General features: G+C 47.8%; 10 protein-coding genes across 10 annotated transcripts; 4 read left to right on the top strand and 6 right to left on the bottom strand.

Annotated features, from left to right (window-relative positions):
- Window positions 1-652: 652 nt before the first annotated feature.
- N7509_007407 (uncharacterized protein) lies at window positions 653-1,888 on the bottom strand (the record flags this gene model as incomplete). Its single annotated transcript, XM_056632044.1, has 2 exons — window positions 653-900; window positions 1,852-1,888. The coding sequence occupies 2 exons, from the start codon at window positions 1,886-1,888 to the stop codon at window positions 653-655; spliced, it is 285 nt and encodes a 94-aa protein (XP_056487595.1).
- On the top strand, window positions 1,887-3,907 carry N7509_007406 (uncharacterized protein; the record flags this gene model as incomplete). Its single annotated transcript, XM_056632043.1, has 7 exons — window positions 1,887-2,039; window positions 2,092-2,161; window positions 2,215-2,262; window positions 2,317-2,419; window positions 2,477-2,718; window positions 2,781-3,101; window positions 3,168-3,907. The coding sequence occupies 7 exons, from the start codon at window positions 1,887-1,889 to the stop codon at window positions 3,905-3,907; spliced, it is 1,677 nt and encodes a 558-aa protein (XP_056487594.1).
- A 905-nt stretch (window positions 3,908-4,812) lies between these two features.
- N7509_007405 (endopolyphosphatase) lies at window positions 4,813-6,745 on the top strand (the record flags this gene model as incomplete). The annotated part of the gene is made up of 4 exons (XM_056632042.1): window positions 4,813-4,900; window positions 4,926-4,988; window positions 5,063-5,254; window positions 5,304-6,745. The coding sequence occupies 4 exons, from the start codon at window positions 4,813-4,815 to the stop codon at window positions 6,743-6,745; spliced, it is 1,785 nt and encodes a 594-aa protein (XP_056487593.1).
- A 1,746-nt stretch (window positions 6,746-8,491) lies between these two features.
- On the top strand, window positions 8,492-9,619 carry erg27 (the record flags this gene model as incomplete). The annotated part of the gene is made up of 1 exon (XM_056632041.1): window positions 8,492-9,619. One exon carries the CDS (start codon window positions 8,492-8,494, stop codon window positions 9,617-9,619), a length of 1,128 nt encoding a protein of 375 aa, XP_056487592.1.
- A 195-nt stretch (window positions 9,620-9,814) lies between these two features.
- N7509_007403 (SDR family NAD(P)-dependent oxidoreductase) lies at window positions 9,815-10,908 on the bottom strand (the record flags this gene model as incomplete). The annotated part of the gene is made up of 3 exons (XM_056632040.1): window positions 9,815-9,961; window positions 9,997-10,409; window positions 10,485-10,908. The coding sequence occupies 3 exons, from the start codon at window positions 10,906-10,908 to the stop codon at window positions 9,815-9,817; spliced, it is 984 nt and encodes a 327-aa protein (XP_056487591.1).
- A 1,010-nt stretch (window positions 10,909-11,918) lies between these two features.
- On the bottom strand, window positions 11,919-12,977 carry N7509_007402 (sterol desaturase family protein; the record flags this gene model as incomplete). The annotated part of the gene is made up of 1 exon (XM_056632039.1): window positions 11,919-12,977. One exon carries the CDS (start codon window positions 12,975-12,977, stop codon window positions 11,919-11,921), a length of 1,059 nt encoding a protein of 352 aa, XP_056487590.1.
- Window positions 12,978-13,735: 758 nt separating this feature from the next.
- N7509_007401 (uncharacterized protein) lies at window positions 13,736-17,254 on the bottom strand (the record flags this gene model as incomplete). The annotated part of the gene is made up of 7 exons (XM_056632038.1): window positions 13,736-13,919; window positions 13,977-14,336; window positions 14,393-15,522; window positions 15,574-16,753; window positions 16,855-16,926; window positions 16,986-17,018; window positions 17,088-17,254. The coding sequence occupies 7 exons, from the start codon at window positions 17,252-17,254 to the stop codon at window positions 13,736-13,738; spliced, it is 3,126 nt and encodes a 1,041-aa protein (XP_056487589.1).
- Window positions 17,255-18,232: 978 nt separating this feature from the next.
- On the top strand, window positions 18,233-19,987 carry N7509_007400 (terpene synthase family protein; the record flags this gene model as incomplete). The annotated part of the gene is made up of 9 exons (XM_056632037.1): window positions 18,233-18,405; window positions 18,474-18,597; window positions 18,653-18,671; window positions 18,742-18,936; window positions 19,000-19,156; window positions 19,215-19,304; window positions 19,366-19,399; window positions 19,451-19,674; window positions 19,726-19,987. 9 exons carry the CDS (start codon window positions 18,233-18,235, stop codon window positions 19,985-19,987), a joined length of 1,278 nt encoding a protein of 425 aa, XP_056487588.1.
- An 853-nt stretch (window positions 19,988-20,840) lies between these two features.
- On the bottom strand, window positions 20,841-22,179 carry N7509_007399 (FAD-dependent oxidoreductase; the record flags this gene model as incomplete). The annotated part of the gene is made up of 5 exons (XM_056632036.1): window positions 20,841-21,554; window positions 21,622-21,731; window positions 21,787-21,890; window positions 21,952-22,089; window positions 22,151-22,179. The coding sequence occupies 5 exons, from the start codon at window positions 22,177-22,179 to the stop codon at window positions 20,841-20,843; spliced, it is 1,095 nt and encodes a 364-aa protein (XP_056487587.1).
- A 686-nt stretch (window positions 22,180-22,865) lies between these two features.
- N7509_007398 (uncharacterized protein) lies at window positions 22,866-24,655 on the bottom strand (the record flags this gene model as incomplete). Its single annotated transcript, XM_056632035.1, has 4 exons — window positions 22,866-23,339; window positions 23,387-23,520; window positions 23,580-24,244; window positions 24,297-24,655. The coding sequence occupies 4 exons, from the start codon at window positions 24,653-24,655 to the stop codon at window positions 22,866-22,868; spliced, it is 1,632 nt and encodes a 543-aa protein (XP_056487586.1).
- Between the last annotated feature and the right edge of the window lie 1,815 nt (window positions 24,656-26,470).

Raw genomic sequence — 26,470 nt, 5'->3', positions numbered from 1 at the left:
GCGGTGTGGTTTCAAGCCTTTGTTATGGGAATAAAATACATTGCTAGGAACTCGTTTGAATCTGGTTTGATATCGAAAATATGTGAGTTATCTGCTCAAATATTCCGAAGGGACATTCTCTTGGAAATAATCGCATCCAGACTGGAGAGCCGTGATCTTGATAGAGCTATAGTCACCGTGCCATCTCAGCAGTTATGTGAAGAAGAAAACCTTCATCCGAAGATTTGTTAAATTGTGTCATTCAAGTTGGAACCAGATGCAAAACTCTACACTGATATTGATTATCTGAGATCCATGGATTTCCTGTGCATTGAGTCTTTACAAGATATATGCAACAGCAAACTCGTTGTGAGACAGGTTCCAAAGTTGAAATTACTTACCAGTAATCAATCCCCATCAGGTCACTCACATGCCAAATGGTCTTGGCGGTGGCGCCCACCATCCCATAAAAGCAAGTGAATTTCCGCGCCAAGGCCAAATGAGCTTTTTAGCACCGACAAGGGGGTGGGGAGAGGGGGACAATACATAACAGTATGGAACCAGCGATCCACTTCGAGACCTCGAAAAGGTCGGGGGCCGGGAGGTCCCGTTTTAAAGACAATCCGCGTCCTGCAGCAAACACCCCTTGAATGCAGTTTCGTCTCGCCTATAGTTACTTCTTGAATCCTGTAATTTCCCAAATTCCCGGAACGCCAATGTTGGGTTCATGCGCACTGGCAACGGCTGCGCTGCCGGGATGGATAGGGTTGGGTATCTCGCCATTCGGGTGCGAGGTTCCAATTTCGGGCTGAGGTCGTGACATTTTGTTTCCGGTTTTTCTGCTCTTTGGGGCGAACTTCTTACTCGGGCCGACATTCGCACAAGCGAAGTGGCTACTCTCTCGAGCTGGATGGAGCCGAGCTGACAGGTCTGGAACAAGATTAGTGTTTTGTGGGGAAGAATACCCCCCGTGGAGAATTCAACACGGAGGACTGCTCCGCGCTAGTAACGGGGTGCTCTCCCCAGACTTTGGCTTTTTCCATCGACAGGAAATGGGGCGATAAATCTAATTCTAAGTATGGGGTTGCTATTGGGTGATTACTCTAAATCCTCTTTGGGAAGTAAGGAAGACATCTTATGTTTTTCAGCCCTTGGACTGCATTGATGGAAAATCTCACAACATAAGAGTATCACGGGGTACACTGCAGATCAGGAGACAAGGGCGGGACAGGACGAAACAATACTGTCTAGTTCTCCTTCAGCCTTAGGGTATTTTACTGGAATCTGATAATATGCGTATATTAAATACAGACTCCCTTCACTAGCGCGGAGCCAATCAAACAGTCTAGCTTTAAAACAAAAGAAAGGGGGCAAATCACTCCCAACCAATTGGTATAGATCAGAATGTCTTGCCCAGTGTACGGGACACAGGGCCGAACATCCAGATCCCTCCAGCTCAAGTCCTGAATCTTTTCGGATCAAGGCGGACACATCGATCGTATCTGAGCAATCCATCGTCTCACTGGAGGCTTCGCCGATTCCAATAAGGATACGGAGCAGCTTGTGCACGCCACCGCCGTGCTCGTCTGCTGCGTTACTGGGCGCAGGGATCTAGTGTCACAAGGGGAGGGGGAGGCGGCCAGCAAAACCTGGAGAACCGCATGGTCTAGCGTTTCCGAAACGGAATAGTAAGAAAAGAAAAATTAAGACAGGGTCTTTGGCGCCTATGCGAACCGATTGGATTGTATGTTTGAGCGCGAGTTTCTTATAAGAATCCAAGCTTGTCCTCCCTTCGAGGGGTTCTTGGAGAATATCGAGCCGCGTTTCAAAGACGACTGCACTCGACGACAACCCATTTCCTCGACGACCCACTATTATATTTGGCGGTATCGAAAACCGATTGGATCATGTCGGACGTTAAGAGTGGGACTCATGAGGAGGTGCACGGTATCTCCTCTGCGGTGGACTATGGGAACGGGCCTGAGAACACCCCCCAGGTGATTGCTGGATATGGAGAGACTGCCAAGCGCGAGGGCGCGAAGACAAAGGAGGTCCACAATGTGAGTAAACTTCCATGGTGATGTTGGAAACTCCTTGCTTACCCTTAATTAGGCCGAGCTCTTTGCTGCTATTGAGGAAACCAAGATTGAGCGGTGGAGCAAGACTTCCATCCACCTCTACTGTACGTTATGCACATCAAACGTCAAACTGTACGAATTACTAACACAAGTACAGTCTGTATTTTCGTCGCTTTCCTCTGTGCTTGTGCCAACGGTTACGATGGTAAGTGATCTGATTCTTTCTCCGAAAGATCCTGGCGCTGATATGTGCTTCTAGGTTCCCTCATGGGATCCATCCTTGCAATGGACCATTGGCAAGCGATCTTCAAAACTGGCCTCACAGGCTCAAAGGTTTCTGTTGTAACTTCTCTCTATACTGTGTAAGTGATGGCGCTTGATCGACGCTACTTCGATTGCTGAACTAACAAAAATTACAGCGGATCTATCGTCGCAACTCCCTTCAGCGCCGTCATTTCCGACAAGCTCGGTCGACGCAAGTGTATGTTTGTCGGTGCCTGGGTGATTATCATCGGATCGATTATCATTTCGACTGCCATGCATTTGGCTCAATTTGTGGTCGGTCGCTTCATCCTTGGTGTTGGAATCCAGATCATGGTCGTTTCTGCTCCAGCATATGCTGTTGAGATTGCCCCGCCACACTGGCGTGGTCGTGCTGTCGGTCAGTTCTATGCCGTTTCCCTGATTTGCCGAAAATTATTCACTGACAGACATGATATACAGGCTTCTACAACTGCGGTTGGTTCGGAGGCAGTATCCCCGCCGCTGCGATCACCTACGGCACAAACAATATCAGCAACAACTACCAGTGGCGTATTCCATTCATTCTGCAGTGCTTCGCGTGTGTTATGGTCATTTTCGCAGTCTGGTTTATCCCCGAGTCACCCCGTTGGCTCCTCACCCAAGGTCGGGAGGATGAGGCCCTTGCCTTCCTGGTCAAATATCACGGCAACGGTGATCCCAATGCTCGCCTGGTCCGTCTGGAGATTGAGGAAATGAAGGAGGGAATCCGTATTGACGGTATTGACAAGAGATGGTGGGACTGTAAGTTTTATCCCCAACTCTTCCTTGCTCTCCAAATCGATGGTTAATCCCTAATTCTCTATCCAGACCGGCCCTTTATCACCACCCACAGCGGCCGCTGGCGTTTCGCACAGGTCATCATGATCTCCGTCTTTGGACAGTGGTCCGGTAACGGTCTAGGATACTTCAACGCGACCATCTACAACGTCCTGGGATACACCTCTAGCTCGACACAACTGCTCCTCAACCTGATCAACTCCATCGTCTCTGCCATCGGAGCCGGAACCGCCGTCTGTCTGACCGATAAGATGCCCCGACGCCCTGTTCTGATCTGGGGAACGCTCGTCTGCGCAATTACCATGGCCATCAACGCCGCCGTTTCGCTGCCCATCGCCAACACTGGAACAATCAGCCACACCAAGGGTCAGACAGCGCTGGCCTTTTACTATCTATTCAACGTCGTGTTCTCCTTCACCTACACTCCGCTGCAGGGTGTCGTCCCCGCGGAAGCACTGGAGACGACGACTCGTGCGAAGGGACTGGCTCTTTCTGGATTCATGGTTTCTTCGATCAGTTTCATTAGTCAGTTTGCGTCGCCGATTGGTCTGGGCAATATCTCGACCAATTACTTCTGGATCTTTGTGGGTTGGGATCTGGTTGAGTCAGTTTGCTGGTATTTCTTCTGTGTTGAGTCGCAGGGTCGGACCCTTGAGGAGTTGGAGTGGGTGTACCAGCAGCCCAATCCTGTCAAGGCTTCGCAGAATCTGGATAAGATTGTTGTGCAGAATGACGGAACTGTTACAGAGAAGATTGAGGCTGATGCTTGAAGGATGGATGGACACGGGTCTTGAAATTCGGATAGGCATGTGCTCAAGTTGCGGTGGTGGTGATGGTGGTGGTGGTTATAATTGTGATGACCTTGGATAACCTTCCACAGTGGTTCACGTGAGCACGGGGTAAATAAGTTGTTGGCAGTCGAATTGGATACCATATTACTGTGTTTAGGTACTAGTGCTGGTCCTATGGTGCTATAGTACTCTTATTACTTTTTAATAAAGCTCTTCTAAAAATATTGTTCGCAAAAATGTACTCGTACTAGTTTGGGCGTATCAATTTGGGTACATAGCACCCGGGCATATAACTACTAACTAACTATCACTTCTAGTACTAGTTAGTAGTTAGTAACTACTAGTATATATGTGCAACCCTACTTATATAACCCTAAAATAAAATAAAATAAGTAGAAATAAAGTTGTCATCGGTCTAATAACGATGACTAGCACTTGACTCAATACTCCAACGTCATCGCACGTGTAGAAGTGGAAGACGGTGATTGGCTGTGGTGAATCTGGGGGATACAAAAAAGAAATGCAAATCCCAAATCACGCGGGGTGATCTGCTGCCCTACTGAATTTGTCAAAGTCAGGCAGATCTTTATTATTTATTGATCTTTCTCTCTCCATCACTTCCTCTCTCTGTCTATCCTATTTCTACTGCTACCCTCCTCTTTGTGCCCAACTGTGTCCCTGCCAAGACATTTGATAGTGCAGCCCTGTCTGACTCAGCATTCGTTGATTGGCTCCGAACAGACCGAGTGACGTGACCCCCCGATAAGATCGGACCTAAATTTCCATTGGCTTTTTCCACCTTTTTTTTCCCTTGAGTCTTTTGATCGTGATCTATCTGCCAGCTTTGGTGCCTCCCCCTCCATGCTGCTTTGAACCTGGTCAATATGTTGACCCTGCTGGGCCTCATCACTGCTGCTGCCACCGCGGTGGCAGTCCCCCCTGGAGCAGCAGCAGCAACGGCCCCTCGCTCCTGTGGACGAGTTGACGCCACACCCAGCCGCATCTACAGAGGCCCAACCCCAACCCCAACCCCTAACAGGGCGCTTTCTACATATCACCGGTACGTGGAAACCCAAGGGGACTCATGATCGCGTGATAATATGACACTGACGGGAACCCGACCCACATCTATAGATTTCCACCCCGACCGGTACTACAAAGCGGGTTCTTCACCCGACGACGGTTCATGCCACCACGGCAAAGGCAAAGCAGGATACTTTGGACAAGATGGATCGGACTGCGACTCCCCGCTCGTCCTGGTAGACGAGACATTCCGCTGGATCAAAGACAACATCAAAGATGAGATCGACTTCGTGATCTGGACCGGTGACTCAGCCCGCCACGACAACGACGAAAAAAATCCCTCGCGACGAAGACGAAATCCTCGAATCGAATCGCTACATGTCACAGAAATGGGTCGATCTATTCGGAACCCATGACTCACCAGATCGCTCCGCGGGTCGTCTCTCCGTCCCCGTGGTGCCTACATTCGGCAACAACGATATCCTCCCACATAACATTTTCCGCGGCGGCCCGAACCCCTGGACGAAGAAGTTCGATGAGATTTGGGCTGATTTCATCCCCGAGGATCAGCGGCATAGCTTTGTTCAGGGCGGTTGGTTTACCAGTGAGGTGATTCCTGGCAAATTGGCCGTCATTAGCTTGAACACGATGTACTTTTTCGAATCTAATAGTGCTGTCGATGGGTGCAAGGATCGATCTGAGCCCGGGTATGAACACATGGAGTGGCTGCGGGTGCAGCTGCAGATTCTGCGCGAGCGTGGCATGAAGGCTATCCTGATGGGTCACGTTGCGCCTGCGCGCTCAGACGAGAAGACCAACTGGGACGAGACTTGCTGGCAGAAGTATACGGTGTGGATGGATCGGTACCGGGATGTGGTTGTCTCAAGTCTCTACGGGCATATGAATGTTGACCACTTCGTCCTGCAAGATAGTCACGCCGCGGACGCGGATGAGCTGTCGGAGAAGCAGAGCGATGGTACTGTCTCTGCCATGTCCAAGTCGGACTACCTCGTTTCTTTGCGGGACCAGTGGTCCGATCTGCCATCTGTACCAGCGGGCTTGGACAGCATTCAAAAGATGGAAGACTTCCTCGAGGCAAACAAGAAGAAGGGCGGGAAGGGCAAGGAAGATAAGAAGGAGAAGAAGATTCGCAAATACTTGAAGAAGATTGGAGGCCCGTGGGCTGAGCGATACAGCGTGTCGTTGGTTTCGCCCAGTCTCGTGCCGAATTTCTTCCCGACGCTGCGCATGGTGGAGTACAACCTGACGGGGTTGGAGAATGTCGGCCAAACCGACGAGTCCGCCTCCGTCCCGCAGCAGCTATCCGATCTATATGATTATCAGTCGGGCCACGATTCGTCGGTAGACACGCAAAAGAAGAAGAAAAAGAAGGGCAAGGGCAAAGACAAGGAAAAGGGAAAGAAGAAGCCCAGCTTCAGGGCGCCCGAGCCACCATCCTCCACGGCCCCGCCTGGCCCAGCATACTCCAACCAGGCGTTGACGCTGTTGAGTTACACGCAGTACTATGCCAACCTCACACGACTTAACGAGGAAGCCAGTCAAGCGAAGAAATCCCCACGCATGGAGTTCGAGGTGGAATACACCACGAACGACGATGTTTATGATATGAGTGACCTCACCGTCCGCAGTTACCTAGAGCTTGCGACCCGGATCGGGGAAGCTGGGGAAGTCTCGAGCCAGAAGAAAGGCAAGGTCAACGCGGTTTGGCGAGCGTTCTTGGAGCGGGCTTTTACAGGGTACATGGATGTAGACGAGCTGGAAGAGAGCTTTTAGAAGGAGGGATGACTGAGTTGAGGCTCTGTCACTGCTCTGTCACTATCACAGTTGACTTGCATAGATTGATTCATTATTGGGAGCATGCATATTGGGGTGTTTTACATTTGGCTGGTCGACACTTAGCTGGCCGGTAGTAAATAGGTAAATAGCATAGTCATGATTATTTTCATTATGGTTCATATTCATATATTACTCCATACCGACTCCGCACTCTACAGGCTATAGAGTACTCCGTAACTACTCTCTCTCTCTCTTCTGTCTACTGTCTACTCTCTAATTATGTCATTGTGGCGGTGTGGTCCATCGGGCGGTGAACCGTGGTTCATCCCAGCAGTTACCAAACTTCAACTTCAACTTCCTTTGTATACACAATTCTATTCATCTGAACTACGACTATATCTATTGTTCACAGTACACTCTGTACTCTGTACGCTGCGAAATCAGGATATCCTGCAACTGGTCGTCTGGAATACCAATTCCCATCTGAACTGCCGCAATCCATCGATCCACCCGCAAGCAAACATAACGCCACTGCCAGCGTGGCAGTCCGTGCTTCCAACTTGTAATTTGCTTGGATCACGCACTCGACGACTGCCACGTAGCTGCCTGAGCTGGTCAATTTGAGGCGATGAGGGCTATTTAGAGCGACCTGAGGCGGCTCGGGGGCGGCTCGGTGGGTTAATTATATCATTGTGATGTGGAGTTTGCAGTTGACACTGCCAGCTGCCAGCTGGAGGTTAGCAGGTAGCTGATCTAATCACCAGGGTGAGACAAGATAGATCAAATACAGTACGAGTAAAATATAGTTATTAGTATAGTTACAGTATAGTAGAGTGTCGGGTATCTTTTAGTGGGCCCGCCTTGCCTCGACTCCCCCCGTCCACTGTCCACCTTCCACTTTCCACCTTCCTTTCCACCGTCCAACTTAACTTCGCCTTCTCAGCTCTTCGCTGGACTCATCGCATCCGAGTCTTCTATTACCATACTTCACTCGCTAATCCAGCCCTGCCCAATTCCAAGGTCAGCTCCACCGCTCTCGCCTCGTTCTCCGCTCGTGCCCGACTTCTTCCCCGCACAACGCGGTGGTGCGTTGGCATCGGAAATTGCGAATTGAAATCTGCTTCCTCTTCCTCTTCTCGAGCCCCCCTCGCGTCTCTCGCATAATGCATCCACTTGCTCTCTCTCTTCGTCCTTGTGCCTTGCGTTGCTAGCTCCGAGCCGCGAGCTTTTCGGCCGATCCTCCTCGATTAGCTGCAGCCAAACGATCCATCAACTCCCACTCGAGATTGATCAAATCCACCATACGGCCGCAATTACCCTAATCAATAAACAGTATTAAAAATACACCATCGCGGAACCGGCCACGACCGACCAATACCGATCAAAGTCCAGACTAGATCAAGATCAAGATCAAGATACTCGGAACGGGTCCGAATTGTGGGGTGAGCCCACTGGGGCAGAGCGCACCGACTTCCTCTCGACTTGAATCAGTCAGGGGCGAAATCAATTCGAATTGATCCAACTGATCGCTTTTATACTGTGGACGCTGCATGATTGTGTAGGACCGGTCACATTCGCCGCGCGATCGTCGTCCTCGTCTACGCGCTCGGATGTGCACGCGCTGTGTTTGAATCCTCGTTTGCGCGCGCCTCGTCTGGTGAGTCCTTGTCTGCTTCGTTTTTGCCTCGATTTTTTGCTTCCCGGCCACATCATTGCCCAATTCCCTACTCAATCGTCCCAATTATGCTGCCCCCGTCACAGAGGCCATCTATTCCTCCTGGGATACCCATCGAACCCGATTTACAGATCACTGACCACAATGTCGCAGCCTCCGCGTCACTGGCTTTATGGATGGCATCCTCCGAGGTGGATCAGAAAGCCTTGGGCAATTTCGCGGCCGTAATGGCCCTCGAAAATCCCCTGCTCTCGGCCATGCTATACAAATCTCTGGGCCTCTCGGTTATGCTCTCCAAGAAACTCCTTCGCGCCCGCCGATTGCGCCGCCTTGACAATACCCGCGAAACCAAATCGCTTCAATTGTACTATCACATCATATGGCTTGCCCGAGAAGGGCTGTTAATACTTGAGGGCTATATCCTTCCCATGGTCTCACGATTCGTCGAATTGAAAGTTCTCTCTTACAAACTCCGCGCCTCATTCTATCATATATTTGTTCTCTTCCACAATCGCCCCGTGGTCCAGCCGACAGATCCGCAACCACCAACTCTTACGAAGCACGACTCGATTTATGGCGAAGAATCACTATCCGCCCTACGTGGACACAATCCATCTCAACAACCCAACAAGACGTCTGTCCCGCCCGGCCTTGCTCCAGTACTACCACCTCAACCAGCCACCTCATTCCTCCTACCCCCACTCGACTACACAGCCACTGCAACAGCATGCTTCAACCATGCATCCCTCCTTGCTGACAAGCTTCTCCCTGGCTCGCATCCACTCCGACTATCTGTGAAACTGGAATATGCCGCCTATCTCTACGACTGCCTCCAAGACCCAATCGCCTGTCGACGCCTTGCCAAACACGCCATCGCCGACGTCTACAACGCCCAAGAAGGGATGGACGACGAGAGTTTCGAAGATGCCGCCGAAATCGTGGGCGTTCTGGGAAAAATGGTCAAGCGGAGCGGAAAAACCGGCAGCACTAGTACGCCAGGCAGCACGACCTCACACGGAGATCTGTCTCGAAGTCGCAGCAGTCGCAGCCCCTCGCATCTTGATACCAGTCTACCAACGACAGTCTCGCCGGTTCCTGTCACCAAGTCCACACCCGTCAGCGCAAAATCATCGACTGTGGCTGTCTCGACTTTACCACCTGCCGTTCCGAACGTGACTATGATGAATCCGATTTAATGGATGTTACGATATAGAAAAGGCGATAGGCGTTTGCTCTGATTTTTTGACTCAATATTTCTCTTTCTCTCTCTGTCTCTCTTCATTCCATGGGATTTGGTCTGGGAAAAGAGTGGTCTTTTGAACTTATTTCTCGCAATGTACATACGTCATGATGAACCCTATATGCCTTGTCCCTTCTTTGTCTAGGATCGCTCAGTACTTCTTGGGCAGTACATACCCACCAATACTAACAAAGAACTGCATAGCAGTAGATAAGAACTGCGCCACATCCTCGCCAAGCCAGGTAGGGATAAGCTTCGCACGCGACGATTCCAGTTCTCGCAGAAACTTGCCAGCAACCTAAATAAATAGCCGGTAGTTAGCCCTCGTCAAACCAGCTCAACGCGATATTCAAGCACATTAAAGCTTAGTTGACCAGGAGAGAAGCAGAATTTACTAACCAATAAACAATCCCCATTCCTCCCCTCATCTAACGCAACAAAAGCAATAGCCTCAGCCACCCGCTCAGGCGTATTCTCCTCTAGTCCACGTTCGCGCCATCTCTCCGTAAATCCCGCCGTGATATGCGTCGGCGTCAGGAACGGCGCAATCCCATTAATTCGAATTCCCAATTCACGACCCTTGCCCTGCCCTGCACGAAGGAGTCCTAAAACACCGTGTTTCGAAGCAACGTACGCAGCGACTCCGGTTCCGCCAAAATAGCTTGATGAGGACCCTACCAGGATGATCGATTTGGATGACGGCGGCGAGGGAGACTGGGATAAATAGAAGAGTGCGAGTCGAAGTGCTAGTTGGTAAGTAGTACGCTGTTAGTTGAATAGAATCCCCTGCCAGCACATTCAAGTTCCATGTCGATACGAACTATTCAAAGTCCCCCTCAGATTAACATCAAAAACTCTCTTCGCTTCAACATCCTCCTTCAACTCCCCATCGTCATCAACCTCGAAATCCAACACCGATCTCGACTCCATAATCCCCGCGTTAGCAACAACGATATCAATCCCACCAAATCTTTCCACGGTCTTCTTAAAACAATTTCTCAACTCATCCCAGTCGACGATATTGCCTTCCACAAAAGTCGCTCGACTGGGATCGGCCAGGTCATGTTGAATGAATTGTTCCGCTATCGAGCGGAATTGCGCTAGGTCTGCTAGAACGACATTAGCGCCGTGGGCATTGAATTGTTTCGCTGTTGCGGCGCCTATGCCGCGCGCTGCGCCGGTTATTAGGACTGTTTTGTTGGTGGCTGTTGAGAGGATGGATGGGTCTATTGTTATGTTGGACATTGTCGGGTTGTTTGGTGATTGGGCCTGAGTAGACTGGGATTCTTGCTTTTGGGTTGTATACTAGTTTCACAGAAACGGCGGGGAGAGATGGGTTGTTGAAGTTGTTTGTTCTTTCTATCCTTTCCAGATTTTATTTGAGGGGAAATAGGGGACTCGGCTTGCATTCATGCGGAGATTGATATACCCTAGGCAGTGCATCTGCGGGGCTGCGTCGATGGCATCATATATCCGGGTCTTGTGTGGGTTTCCGGTATGGAATTTAGTGAGTGGTGGTGGGGAATTTGGCGATCGTCGGAAAAGCACATCATTACCTTTGATGGAGATATTCTTTTGGCTTCTGATTGCGTTTCCAAGGTTAGACACTGTATTTTGCTCGTGCTCTCAGATTCACTCATAGAACGGCGGCGCATAGCAGCAATCAACCTAGTCTTTCTAGATGCACTCCAAGGTTATTAAACACATTCGGTTCTCAATTTGCAGAATATCCAATCATGCGTCCAGATTCAACTCCCCATGCAAAATATATTAAATTATCATCCTGTTCTCCAATACTTCAATGCGTATCTTCTTTTTCTTCGCTTTTGGGAATGCGAACGAAGAACATACCACATGGTTGGACTGATATCGTTACTCTAGTTCGAATCGGAAAACTTCAATATTGGAAAAATGTATGAAGGATATTTTCGTAAATCGGCCAATAAGTGATTTGTTGGAGATTCGTACGGCCCTGAGCAAATTATGGAATACGCCGATCGGAATCTCTTGAGGGTACTTAGACTCCCTTATTTTATTTCATCCTGCCGCTCCTATTCGCTAAGATTTGTCCGAATTACTTGATTTTCTTTATCTATCACTCATACAAGACTAAACAGCATAAGAAGTTATTAGGGTCAAGATATTGTCAAAGCGTAATGCAAAATTATCTTTATCATTCAATCATTTTTCATAAACATCATATCTATCCCCAATGCCTCTCACTAACTAATTCCAGTCCGACATGGAAGCACTCCTCACAAAAGAGGCATCGTAACCCGATTAGTATAATCAACATTCTCCTTCACACTCTCAATTCTCTCATGACAAGTACCAAAAATCCTATCCCAAAGCCTCGTCTGTTTCCCATAATTATGACTCTTCCGCCACCCATACCGATGATGCAAATCGTGATCCTCAATAACAAGCTCCGCATCAAAAAGCTCCAACAACCAATTCAACGTAGACGGTGCCCCACCATGAAGCCTCAAGCCACTGTGCCCAATAAATTCCGAAAAAGCAATATACTGGAAACAAATCCACCACTCATAAAAGCCCATCGGTAGCCCCATAAGCTTCATCGTTCCATACGCCATGAGCGGGATGCCGGTTATATCCATAAACTCTTGCTCGTGATCAGCGTATGCTGAGAGGAGGGGATTCGGGTGCTTTGTGAGGTGGTGTCGACGATGATATTTCCACAGTGGACCCGTTGAGTGCATCATGCGGTGATACCAGTAGAACCAGAAGTCAACGGTGATACTGTAAATACCGATTTCCAGTGGTAGCCATTTCCATTCGAGAGACGAGGGCGTTTCATTCGGTTGGTAGGTGAGATATATCGCCATTATCATGCGGAAAGTGGATGTGGAAATGAGTTCCCGAATGACTTTTCCAACGCCGACGTCGGGGATTTCGTCTCGGGGGTGCTTGTCTCCATCTAGGAATCCGTAAACTTGACCGAGACGTCGCATGATATGCATTTCATGGATACCGTTTAGTTTGAATGCGGTGGAATATAGCCCGAATGCGGCGAGGAGACCTAGGTTTTGTCCGGTGTAGGCTGTGTAGGCGTGGTGCAGGGCGAGTGGTATCATGGCGTGGAGTACGATCCATAGGTGAACTGTCCATTCGCGGATGGCGGGTATCTTTTCTTTCTTGGAAAACACTGGTACTTTGCCTTTCAGGTCGATGAGGTGTAGGCCGAGAAGTTCTATCATCCAGTGCCATGGACCCCACTGAGCTCGATCATGGCGCCAGGTGGATACCATGGAGTCAGCAGGGTTCCGCTTGACTGTTGCGGTTTGGGTAGACATTTTGAAGTTGGCCCTGATGTGTATACATCCGCAAAATGAGATTCCTACGGGGGCGAATCTATCAGATTCTTATATAACTGAGAGCGCCCTGACTTCAACCTTACTACACGAACATGTGAGATCATGATCGCCACTCACAACGCCCAAGCAGGAGACTTTCAAGCAAAGTCTACAAATCTCGACAAATCAAACGACAATATGGAGACGCAGGGTCCGTCCTGAAAATGTTGGGGTTCGCTAAATCTCCTTAGCGCGGGGGATCTTCGAGACTTGTGATTGAGAAGCCTGCCGAGGCCCCCGGATAGTCAAGACGGAGTAGGCGGGGAAGGTCCACTTATTCCGGGGAAAATAGTACAATGACTAGCGGTTTTTATTTATGATCCGTCTGTCATGAGCCCGTGTCAATATACACGATATTTCGCCCGGGTATCTCGATCGGATTTTGATAGCATATAGGCATTATGTGTTTCGACCGAATGCCAACGCCACTCTTTTGAACTTTCAAAAAGGCAACAGTTTTTCTTTTCGGACCCTCTCTCGATTCAGGAACTCCTGCGAGTTAGTTACTAGTTTAGTACTACTCTAGTACTTTGCAATATAGAGTTGAGTCGTTGGGACATACGTATCCCCTAGCAACTCCGGGCTACCTTTCTATAAAGTAAGCACGCAGAAGAGTATTATGTGCGGGTTTCACGTAACAATCTCGTTATGTTCCAAACAGTCGTATTTACATCATAGTTTCAAGGTAGTCTACCAATTCAGTCCATTTTCCGACGATCTGCCGCCTGGGTCTCATGCAAACTCAACCTTGAGGCATTTCTCGCTGGCGACGTAGCTCTGGATGGAGCCCGCGATGTCATTCTCGACTCGGCAATCCTCGAGTCCATCGTGCTCACAGCGTGGAATGAGAAATCCAACTCACCCACCAAGCCTTTGACATGTCTACAGCACGTAATTAGTAAACCAATATGACACATATCCTGGTAAGGAAAAACTTACTTCATGAGACGTTCCACATCTCCAACGATACATCTTGTGGAAATCTGCAGAACTGCAAATGCAGCGAAGCCCGGCTCGGCGATATGCTTGATGCTGAGAATATCTTTATCCAGTGCTTCCAACCGCTTCGAGAAGCTGTATGGCCTGGGTGTTTTCAGGTATGGAGGAAGGGGTTGGCGATTGGTTATACTAGCCGAAAGGAGGCAAAGTAGCGATGTGACCTCGTGAGTTGTAATCTTGGCGTGGCCAACCACGCGGCGGAAATCATGCATCCAGATAGAATTTGATGCGTCGTCATCTTCATTGAGACGCATCAGAGTGTCTGAGGCGTACCCGAGTAAGCTGAGATAGCTTACAATACTAATAGAAAGGTTTTGGTCAGTACATTTTGGCTGCATGGATGAGGTGCTGCATACTTTTCAACGCAAACAATGATGGAGTCATATTGCTTCTTGGGAAACCTGCCGCCAATGGGCACTTCCCACCGGAGGAACTCGGAGTAAGTTCGGAGTCCGTTCAGCATGAGCATCTGTTTAGAGAACACCTTGTGGCGCGCCTTTTCCAATTTGCGCCCCGCGGAGGTTTTCAAATTGAGGTCCCCCTCATCTCCGCGCATCCGAGCAGACAATGTCTCGTGAATGATGGAGTAATAGTTCGCAAGGAGATAAAGTGAAGCCCCCAGGCTCTGCCTCAAAACAGAATGCTCCGAGATAGGGTAAGGGAAGAAAGTCCACAAGAACGCAACCGCAATACCTCCACTGACGGTAGCGAGTCGGTATGGGGCAAGCAAGTATATAGGATAGAATGGCTGACCATTGGATGTCGCGACTTTCTCGCCGACCTTACGAACCTGAAGCTCGTATCCAATGATCATAGTAGTGGTAACGATGCTGATGATGCCAATGACTCGGAATCGGAACATTTTGATCGGAACGTAGAAGGCACACGAGATGAAAAAGAAAAGCAGCACAATCACGCCTGGTGTCTTTTGGTCCGGAATGTACCAAATCAGCAGACTAGCCACCATTGCGATAGTGGTTCCCGCGATTCGGAGAATAAAGCTGAAGATACTCTGGCCTGATGTGGGAGACATACTCAAGTTCACCATAATCATGGCCCAGACCAGTCTTTGCTTTGTGAAAAATGACTGCGTGTCGTGTAAAAAGGCGACAATTGCGATGGTCATAGTGGCACAGGCAACCCTGAACCCATACTTTGATTCAAAAGAACGTAAAAACCAGGGGAAAACTCGAATCTTGTCTCCGAATCTCTCGAACCAGGTATCGGCTGGCAAATGCTCAGGATCTTTGCGATGTCTATACGCTTCGCCGAGCTCCAGCATACTGTTGTGGGTATGAACATCGCCCATGTTGTCATCTTCGTGGTTATCTTCAGCTTTCAGAAAGCTCTTTGCCCATTTCAATGAGCGCTTGGCTCCCGGTATAATGAGGCGAGTCCGTGATAGCTTTCCTTTAGCAGCAACTTCGTCGGCATACTCGACAAATTCGAAGACTGTTTTACCAGTTGAGTAAAGCAATTGCTCCATCTAAGAGTTGATCAGCCTCGCGATTTTCAGGGACAGCTTGAGGTGACTTACGTATAAAAATAGATAAAGCTGTCGTCGACTTCGATCTTGATGCGATGCTGATGCGTCAAAAAAGTCTCCCTTCAAACTGTTGACTGATGATGGGTGGTCAAAAAAGTCAGGAGGTAGATTGATGCCTTTATCTTCAGCCCAGGTCTCCAAGGCAATTCGCTTAGCACTTCTAAATTCGTTGAGCTTCGTTTGAAAATGTTGAGCGAAACCTGGTTCACCAGGGGCTGTATTTTCTGCATCCGCCTCCACGTCCTTCGCTTCTGTGTTTGACTCAGTGGCAGGTGGATTAAGATTCACCACTGCCGTTCGCTTGGGCGGCTTTGATAGTCGAAACACATAAGCAGTGTGTAGGAGCCCCTCATCAATCGTCTGGATCATAGTCTTGAAGGGGTCATGGACCGCCCTCATAATATCGTTCCAATCGTGAACCACACGCTGGCGAACATCGTCGGGGATTGGCTCGGCATTCGGATCGATGGGTATATTCCACCGGTTATAATCCGATAATCTTTGGAAGATGTCCACAACAAAGCTAAGGCCGACAACAGGAATCATAATCTGGCGCAGGTGGCGAAATATCAGCTGGATATCATCAGGGCCTAATTTCCCCAGGGCAATTTCACGCTTCGCAAAAGACAGATCTCCGTGAAGTTTGGCATGAACGTCGGTGATTTGTCGGATGGCACCGCGGATGGCCTCGGCCTCTGGACTATACACCTTTCCCTTGTCGTCGGTCTTCTCTTGCGTGTCGTCATAAGTGTCCGCTCGGCCAAACATATCGTCTTTTTCTAAAGTCTCAAAATAGGCGGCATGTGCTCCCAATGCAGAGCGAAGTGTCCCGATATAGCCACCCATCTGCTTGAAGACAGCCTGGCGAGAGGTCATGGGCAGAATCAGCAATGAAACACCCATGGAGATGGCGAGGCCCGTGAGGAATGTTCGCAAAAGCCGTTCGATCAAGGCGATGGCGGCAGTCATTGAAGCCATCTCAGGCGCGTAGACCGAAGTAATATTGGCGAAGATGGCGTATATGATAACAGGGAATTGAAACTGGGGGTACTTGGCACGAAAGGTGTGTACCAGCCAAATCTGGAAAAACAGCCAGACGCCACTGACAGCAGATGCGGAAGAGTTATAAGAGTCATTAGACGCGGTGGCCGTGTGTTGGCGGGCCTTGACGCTGGAGTACATCGTCAATAGCGCGAAGCACGCTGCGACGCATACCGCTAGGACATCAAAGATCATCATCTGAATGAACTTGGCACGGGCATGATCGAAAACCCCAGAATGGAGACGATTGCGACGAGGTAGCCGAGCGTGGTATACTCGGTCGCGACATCGCTAGACTGATAACTGTAGGGGCAATGTTAGGCTGACAGGCAGCTTACATTTCGGGTGGATGTTGGACCTACATAGAGACTGCGATTGTCGGTGCTACTCCACCTCTGCAAAAAAGTCAATTAGCAAGTTTCTTTTACCCAATGGATTTAGGCAACGTCTATGCGCGTTCTCACTTCAGCATCAACAAGATGGTCGGCTTGTCGAGGCCGGATTTCTGCCATATTTTCTTGAGCCAGCCACCCAGGGTCTGTTTCTCTTTGGTAGTTGCCTGAGTGTCCCTTCGCGACAATGGGGGACTCGATGAGTCTACCGACGATCGCGAGCTTGTGCGCGACGGCATATTTGGTGGCTGCACGGATAGGCGCAGGCCTGCAGCCAGTAGGATTCAATCTCTTAGCAACCGGCGCGGTCAGTCGGCATGGCCGATTGGATGGGACGCGACCCCGAGTAATGTGCTATGTGCAATACGCGACGGTGAGACTCTGAGTGCGAGGAAGTCAAGCCAAGCCAAGTCGCGATGTGATGCCAGGGTGTATCCGAGGTCCGAGTCTCTTGGGGAAGGGGAAATTGAGGGGAGAAATTAGACGCGGGCGGGGAAAGCTAAAATGGCGAAGAAGGCGCAGAAGTGGAGACGACAGACGCGGGCCTAATTTGGCAGAAACCCGAGCTACCAGTCATAAGCATTATGACACACATAAGCATACTATATACTGCATAGTATATACTAGAACAAATCAGGTAAAAAGTGACGACGGAATCTTACTGTCCAAACTTCGTCTTTTCTTTCCAGGTTTTTCGGGCCGACATGCATGAGTCCATCTCACTCTACACCGCCAATACATTCGGCAACACTCTCGGAAAACTCTATATCGGTTTACCGCTACTTCGGAAGAGGATAGTGTTATCAAAAGTTAACTGCCAAAAAGTACAATAGTGGTCACGAGAAATAATAATTTCAAGTAGCCCTGCAGTATGATGGAACTATATACTGGGAGAGACGAAAGGACGGAATAAAAAACATGATGGGAGATATATGCAATGGAGGAAATCCACGCTATATTTAACCAATCTAATGACAAACGATGGCGTGCATTGGGTACATCCGAGGCTGGCTGAAAGTGATATACAATGAAGGCAAGGAAGGATAGTAGTAGTATCCTGGTCCTGCATGTATGATATAGTATGAAATGTGGAGCTGACACGCACCTAGGCCTGAGGCCGACCAGCCTCAGTGCTATAAGTATCGGTTACCCCTTTTAAAAAGGCTCATCTGGTTTTATGACAGTTTTTTTTCCATCTTTGAACAAGATATATCAAAATGACAATGGCCGCACCGATTGAGTCAATGGCCCATAACGCTCTTCGAAAATCAATCCTGGGTCAAACGATCATTATCCCGAGTATTTACGAGACCTTTCCAGATTGGAAACCTCGACTTCATCCGGATTATCAAAAAGCACGCTATGAAGTCCTCAACCCGTGGATTCAAAGGTCAGTCTAGATATTTTCTCAGTATCATCAATCTATGCGTCCACATGAAACCTGCTGATATATTTTAGGTGGGTGAAAGACAGACGTACTGCTGGCGCACTTGAAAATGCGGACTTTGGAACTTTTGCCGCAGTCTGGTGTCCAGATGCACCGTTTGATATCCTCTGCACGGCAGCTAAGTATTTTGCTTGGGTTGGTCTTCCTTGGAACTGCGTCATATGCTATAACTGACCCCTATATTTTGTAGTATTTTGTGTATGACGACAGTATGACTTTCTGGACCTCTTTTTCCTTTCTTTTCAGATCAGCTGACAATGGAAATTCAATATCAACCAGTATTCGACTGTGGGTCTCTAAAGTATAATCAAGCCCTTGCTAGCAAGTACAGAGCAGCCAGCCTTCAATATTTCAGGTTTTCCCTCCTTGGAGAGGGCAAAATGCCCGATCTAACTTGTTTTGATATCGATATGCGAAACGGTCTACGGTGTTGGGATGAGATTGGTGAACATATTTGTCAAGCCTGCTCCAGATGTGAGCTTCCACTCAATACCCTGAAGAATACTTCTGATGATTAGTGCGCTGACTCGAATAAAGCAACTCGTGAAGTTTTGTGTGACGAGATGTTACGGTACGTCGGCAGCCTCAACAATGTGGACAGTATTTTCGCAGTCCACGAAGTCCCCACAGTTGAGCAATACTGGGACCGCCGGGAGGCTACCGCTGCAGCCTATTGTGTGATTGCTACACTTCCGTATGAAATCCATTTTTCAGCCTTCCGAGTTCTCAAGAGAAATGGCTGATTAAGTAAGGTTTATCTACGGAGTGGATATTGATAAAACAGATTTGGAAGACCAATCTCTGCGGGACCTGTGGAAACATACCTCTCATTTCGTTCATATGTCAGTCATTCAACCTTTTTCTCAAGGGTAATTTTGACTAAGATTACCAACCAAACTATAGAACTAACGATATGCTCTCCTTCCGGAAAGAGGTGGTACGTACCAACCCCAGTTTCTAAAAGCGATCTTGAACTGATACATGGCAGAACGATGATCAAATTGAAAATTTGATTCCTGTTTTGATGTTAAATAATAAAATCGACTGCAACACCGCAATGGGTCAAAGCTATCAGTTGCTTCATAATGAAGCTGCAAGCTTTCGTGAGGCCGAAATGCACCTCGTCCAAAACCCCCAACAAAAGACGGCAGTCGTCTCGCATATCTTTATAGAAGGATGTCTCAACGTCGCAATGGGTCTTGCTCACTGGAGGTGAGATCACAGGTTCAAATAATTGGAAAGCATCACTGACAATATTCCTAGTTATACGGGTGATCGGTACTTCAAAGCTTGGGAGCGGGAGGAAACCAATGTGATAAAATTGACCCTCGGACCTCCCAATATCCAGGAAGGGGCAGTTAATCATGCAGAACATCCGACAATTTTGATGGATGACACGCTTTTGTTACAGTCCTCGCTTAGGCGTGCGTTGCTTAATGCTGTTCAGTTTAGTCCTTTGATCATGTTGACCATTGCAACTATCGTACCGCGGCTGGGGGTCTTGCTCCCTTCCCAAGGAGCATGACTAGCCTCATTTAACCAAGTTTAAACCTGACTGTCCAAGATTTAGCTGGTGAACAACATTGTAAAAATATATTTCATCCCGATTCGGAGGTCGTTGTGTGCCAGTGTTGTATCTCTATTTCCGTGCTAGTTCAGATCATGGTCCCTCAAAGTCGGTTTATGCTCATCATGATAACCTGAAATACTGAATATCGAGGATTTCCAAGGTTTGTCGAGAAGCAACATTGCCTTTGGCCCAATGACTACGGCTTGACATGTTTGGTTATAACAAGCCGCTAGCCGGTCATGATTGATTGTGCCTAATCAACACTTTCAAAGTTTTGATTCTGTAACCTACTATCGAATGAATCGATCCCTAGGTTCGCTCTTGCACCTGATGCAGAAGGTATTAGTCTATCAGATATGATAAATTATTCTGAATGGGACCAAATAAAAATGCGATATCTATTACAACAACCGTGCGGAGAGTTTAGACAGTGGAATTTCCAAACTTGGGACGCTTTTACAACATTTGTCATTGGCAACATTTGCTGAAAGAGTCGGTTTGTCGGAAAAACTCTCTACTAAGTTTAACCGTGTTCCAGGTGCATCGGTGAACGAATTACGGATCAAATCGCAGGAGGACTTGAAACAAAGTCTTCTGGGTATCAAACTCTCACGAAACGATTTTCTCGCTGCATGGTATTTGAAGACCACTTATTCCCCCCAGGCTTTGTCTCGGTCTCATAGATCGGTGGATTATCACGGAGCTACTAATTACTATCGCCTTTTTATCAAACCAACTGGGACTGGGACATGTTATCAATTCGTTTTATTCCGGGCAATATTTTAAAAATATGAAATTGGTCCATACTCTAAAGCTTCGTTTTGACTTCCAAAGCAGCCCGTACAAGCCTCACTGCAGCATCGGCACATCCATATGATGATTGATATCCTGCACCCCCAGCGCCATAGTTGTGTACAACCCATAAATTACCCACTTTCTCTTTTTCAATTCTTGTGCCTTCTTCTCGAACAGGCCTCAATCCGACACCATGGCGGATCACATCAAGGGCTTCAATCCCCATTCCCCTTGTTAACTCCGGACAAACTTGGACGGCACGCTTCATGATCCGTACTGCTAGATTGGGATCTGGCTGAGACTCCCAGTTACCCTTCTGGTACGATCCACCAATGACCGTGCCCCCACCGGCAGCCCTAGCCATGATATAGCATGCCTCCTCGTCCCCATCATCCGTTCCTGAAAGGTTAACCATTTTTTCCACTTCGTTGCGAACAATAACGATTTGTCCACGAGCTGCGACCACAGTTTTGTCTTCTACTCCGCCAAGCTTGGAAGCCATCAGACCGGTGCAGTTGATAACAAGGTCAACATGACCCGATGGATGGATGTTGAGGGAAGAAGCCTCGGAGATGTGGCGAAATATGGCTCTTTTGAAAGTAACCTTATTTTCAAGGCACTTCGAAACCAGCCATGGAAGATAGAGAGCTGTATTTATACAGACTGACGTAAAGTTGATTGCCGAATCAATTCCTGGTCCAAGTTCCTCTTTTGAGAGAGTGCGGAACTATTTTACTCGGCTTTCATTAGTACTGTATCAGCTTTATAGTTATGGGCCAAATAGTATGTCTTACACTCGGAACAACATCTTTGAACCACGGCGAGGACGAAAGCAATTCGGAGAACCAGTCGGCTGTGGCAGAGCCAACATCCTTAGACCGATTCCTTATTTCGCAATCTTCGTCTGTCTGAGCAAAGACACAATAGAAGAGTTCGTTAGACGAATAATGCAATCTCACCTTGGAAATGAATGCCTGATTCTGGGCAATTGAGTGCTAGTTCATTGAATACCTCCCATGTTTTTCTATCCCACTCTGCGGCATCGGTGCCACGCAAAGAGACACTTGTTCACAATTTTATATTAGATTTGTCGACATGCAGCACTGTGCGACTTGATTACTTACGGCATATAGTTGGCCCCTGCCCACGGAGACGCGTATTCGATGTCATAGTCACCTGGCATATGCTTGGCAGCCACAACAATTCTATAACCAGGGATCCTCGACAGCAGAAGTGCAGTGGTAAGACCTGCAACGCCGGCCCTTTTTCAGTTAGCCCTTGTGATTTCGTTTCGGGGAAGCCCCAACAAGCATGTGATGTTACCCGATCACTACAACATTCTTCTCGGTCATTGTATGAGAAATCGATCGCAGATTGAGCAGTTGAGCAGAAATCAAGGAGACCAATGCAATGAAGTCGAAATTGGATAAAATTACTTATACCAAGGGGTTTATACCCCCTTTTAACCCAAGACTTTAGTAGATAGTGGTGGCCTTGAATTACCTGCCGCTCTTGGAAAGTGCTGCTATTAATCTATGTGGGAAAAATTGCCCAAGCACCGGGTAGAAACAAAGTGACATGAAAGTCTCAATAATTTACCAAATCTGATCTATATATGGGTCACTAGTTCGAGACAGGGCAGATAAGCTACCAGGTTAAGTCAGATCACTAAATACTTTATATTTCCTTTTCTGGAAGGTAAGTTTGTTGCTGTGTAAGGGCCTCGGGCATCAAGACTCCCTGCTTTTGAAATAGATTGTTCGCTATATCTCACCCATCCACTACTTCGTCTTCTCAGTCTCATCCCGTAACTCCATCAAATCCTTTTCAACGGTACACATATTCCCAGCAACCAACCAGGAGTGGTGACCTTAAAAAGTAACAATTAGATATAGGACCTAATAGGCTTCAAATCTGAAAGTTCTGTAGATAATATCTTAAAAATAGCAATTAGGGATTAATTCTCGCCCAACTATCTCAGCAACTAATTAACAACATGAAAAGTCCTAGTGTACTCCAAACCCCGAGGACAAATCAACTATTGGATTCCATCTTTCCATTTCTGCGAGTTCACACTTCCTGTCTCAAGATTCGTACCCTCTATAGTCGACTCTTCACCGCGGAGATTTGCCATGCGTCGCATATTCAACAGATTATAATCCACATTCGGCCCGTTAAAGGTATTGCGTTTGTTGAGAAACCATAAAACAATCACAAAACTGATGAGTCCCACTGTAACGACCGAAACATAGCTCATATTCTGTGGTGTCACCGGCATCGACGTTGGGAAGCAATATAGAACATCCAGAAAGAGGACCCATACAACTGCGATTGCATTTATAGGGGCCCCAAATATTCCTAGGTTAAAATAACGGTCTGGTAGTACTTTGTTACGCCCACGTAAGAGTATAATAGCTTGGGGTATAATGCACGAGGTTTGCTGGAACACAATTGCTGCATTGACCATGGATGAGAATGCAGTCGTGGATCCAATAAAGATAACTCCGTAAATCTTTTCACGTCAGCAGAGTATCTATCACTGACGGGAATCGTACTTACAGTAACGCATGTACCGGAAAGAAGTGCAGCATTTGATGGCATCTGAAATTTACGGTGGACTCGCATCCAGATCTTGCCATATGGAATCGCTCCATCTCGAGATACAGCCCAGAGTGTACGAGAACACGTTGTAACTGTATAAATTAGTGATTAGCAACTATAAGACTTTTTGAATTTTTCGCGATAGTCTTACCATTGGCAACAAGGCAGCCAAAAAAGCAAAACGCAAAGGTACTCAACAAAACCGAAGCTGCGACTGTTGAGTTGGTTCCTTGGAAATAAATCTCGATCAAAGGTAATCCAGTAACCGAGTTTAGGACAGAAGTAAGATCATGTACCGAATACATCAACGCGCAAGCAAATGGAAAGGCAGTAACAAGGCCCACGATAAGGGGGAATACAATCACCATGGGTACATTTCGAGAGGGATTGTGGATTTCTTCGCATAGATGAGCACCGCAGTCGCTCCCAAGGAAAGCAAAGACTGCGTTGCTGACTGCAAGCATGAAGCCGAAGCCATCGCTTTTCCATCCACTATGGGTACTTGTGTCTGCGAAAATAGAAGACAAGGGCGCATGGTTCTGTCGACTAACAATGAAGAGCGTGATAGTGGTCCCTGCCAAAGTGAAGACCGAGAGAATGAATATCAGTTTGTTGAATAATGGCAACAGCCTGGATGCCAGTATGTTTATCGCAATGGCCAACCAAATAATTGCAACATATATCAAGTATTGATGCCAGTGTTGAAAAGAGTAGCTAGGGTACCAAATAAGTACGATATCCAAAACCATCCCAGAGACAAAATTGGCCACTGATCCAGCTCCAAGCCACCAGCCAATTATGCTCATCCACGCGTTCCTACCTTCTCAGTTAATAGTCCAAGTATAAGATTTCAATGCATGAGACTTACAGATATGATGCAAATGCTTTCCAGTCGTCACTTGCCACCATGAAAGCCCAGTAATACTGAGCACCAGCCACAGGGTATGCAGATGCCAACTCGGCCATTCCGAGAGATACAATAGTCGTCATTATTCCAGCAATTGGAAGCGACCATAAGGTCCCGGCGTATGACCCTTCCTGGAGAGCAATGCCAACAGACGAGCCAGTCCCCAACCATGTACAAGTGAGAGTGAATGACAATGCGCCAAGTGACCAAATTGAGAACTGACGGGGCATCTCACGCCTGTATCCTACAGATTCCAATTCAAGATCATCGAGATCTGTTCTGCGCGTTGCATGATCATCTTGAGTGCTTGAGATGGCCATTTCGCAATCTGGTTCTTTGTCTGAAAGATGATGATGCTAATGATGATAATCACTATGATAGTCGATCACCCTTATCAAGAGGTTTATAGGTGAAGTGAGAATAGAAAACCCCTCGGGTGGCTAACTATAAGTTGTCGATGTCTTCTGGGTATGGCCTTCATATTTACCCCTTCCAGACGTTATATATTCGGAGGTGAGCACCCCTTTCTGTCACTGGTTGTCGTAAACTGCAAAATAAGAAACGCCATATCTTCATAAACGGTAGAGGACGATGATTGAATTCATTTGTTACCAGAAAAGGATATCTAATGACGTTGGCGTTGTGGGGATTCCATGGCCGGCGGAACTTTTGACGACAATAATTCGATTTTAGCCCGGCTGTGACAGATCCGGGGGAAACGAGTCGGGAAAGTACCCCACGGCAATCAGCTTATCTGCCGCTAATCATCGTAGCTTTTTCGCATAGTAAGAAGTGTCGGAACAGAAATGTACGTCCAATCAGGTCCATGGGTAGTTGTCTAATTTTTGTTATGTTCGCTCACATACTAATTTGTATGCGACCGACCATGACTAAGACTCTTGGCTAAGTTACAATGATACATTCTGACCATGCCTTACAATACCAATTCCCCACTCATACCGACACACCCCCTCAGTATTCAAAGCACCTGAGGTTTCCAATATCAGCGTGTTGAATGCTGTATCCAATCGATGTAGACCGTTGAAGGTCCCAAATAGGCAGGAACGGCTGCCTCAGTCCTCAATATATCTTCGAACATCATGTAATCGAAGCATTTGGACAAATCGTTCGTGGTTTTGCCGTGTGAGCGGCTTAGTGAGGCCATCCGCAGCCATCTCTGCGGTGGGCACCCATCTGATCGTCAACCTACCGTCTGCCACTTCTTGTCGAAGCCAGTGGTTGTGTATATCGATGTGCTTGAGCTTCGTATGCAGTTTGGTGTTGGTGCTGGTGATCAGATCGACAGTTTGTCTATTGTCACACCGTAGTGTAATCTCATGGTTTGGTCGGAAACCAAGGTGGCGTAGAAGGCGAATCGTATATTGCATCGCCCGAGCGGCCTCCGATAGAGCAAGCAGCTCTGCTTCAGTGGTTGAGGTAGTGACAGTGCGTAGCTTTGACGCCTTCCAGTCAACTGGTCCTCCATATATCTGACATAGATATCCAGCAGAGCTCGTCTTGTCGAGGTTATCTGCGAATGAGGCATCGCTTGCGAATGCAATAGATTCCAACCCACTACCAATTCCATATGCAATTGCCCAAAATCGTGTATGATATAGGTAGGTGATCACTCGATCAATAGCATCAATATGCTGAGGTCCCGGATTGGTCAAGAACTGTGCCAATCGAGCAGTGGCTTTCGCGGCATCAACGCGGGTGATTGTAGTAGCATACTGAGCTGATCCCAATTTGGTCGAGAACTCTTCAATATACTCTCTGCGCGGTGTACCGTCGTAAGGCTTTAGGCTATCAGGTGCTGTCATTGGCGTCGTCACCGGGGCTTATTCGCAAGGTTGAATTTGACCGCCATATTCGCAATATAGGCATCCTGACACAACCACAGCTTCTTCATTGATCGATCGCGTATGATCCGAATACCCAGAAACCAGCGGGCATCTCCATGATCTGTAAGCTCCCAGTGTGTGTGGAGCTGTCGCTCGATCTCATAGGCGCGATCTCGTTGATCAGGTGCGCTAGCCAGAATAATATCATCCACGTAGAAGAATACAATAATTCCCTTACCAACGAACACACAAGGATCCTCAGGTAGTGGTGTCAAACCAAGCTTACCTAAC

This window comes from Penicillium cosmopolitanum (assembly GCF_028827165.1).
Source record: "Penicillium cosmopolitanum strain IBT 29677 chromosome Unknown utg000008l:1.0-4398992.0:1.0-4402845.0, whole genome shotgun sequence".
Classification (NCBI taxonomy): domain Eukaryota; kingdom Fungi; phylum Ascomycota; class Eurotiomycetes; order Eurotiales; family Aspergillaceae; genus Penicillium; species Penicillium cosmopolitanum.
Note: the sequence above shows the minus strand (reverse complement) of the source record. Positions and strands in the feature narration are given on the sequence as shown.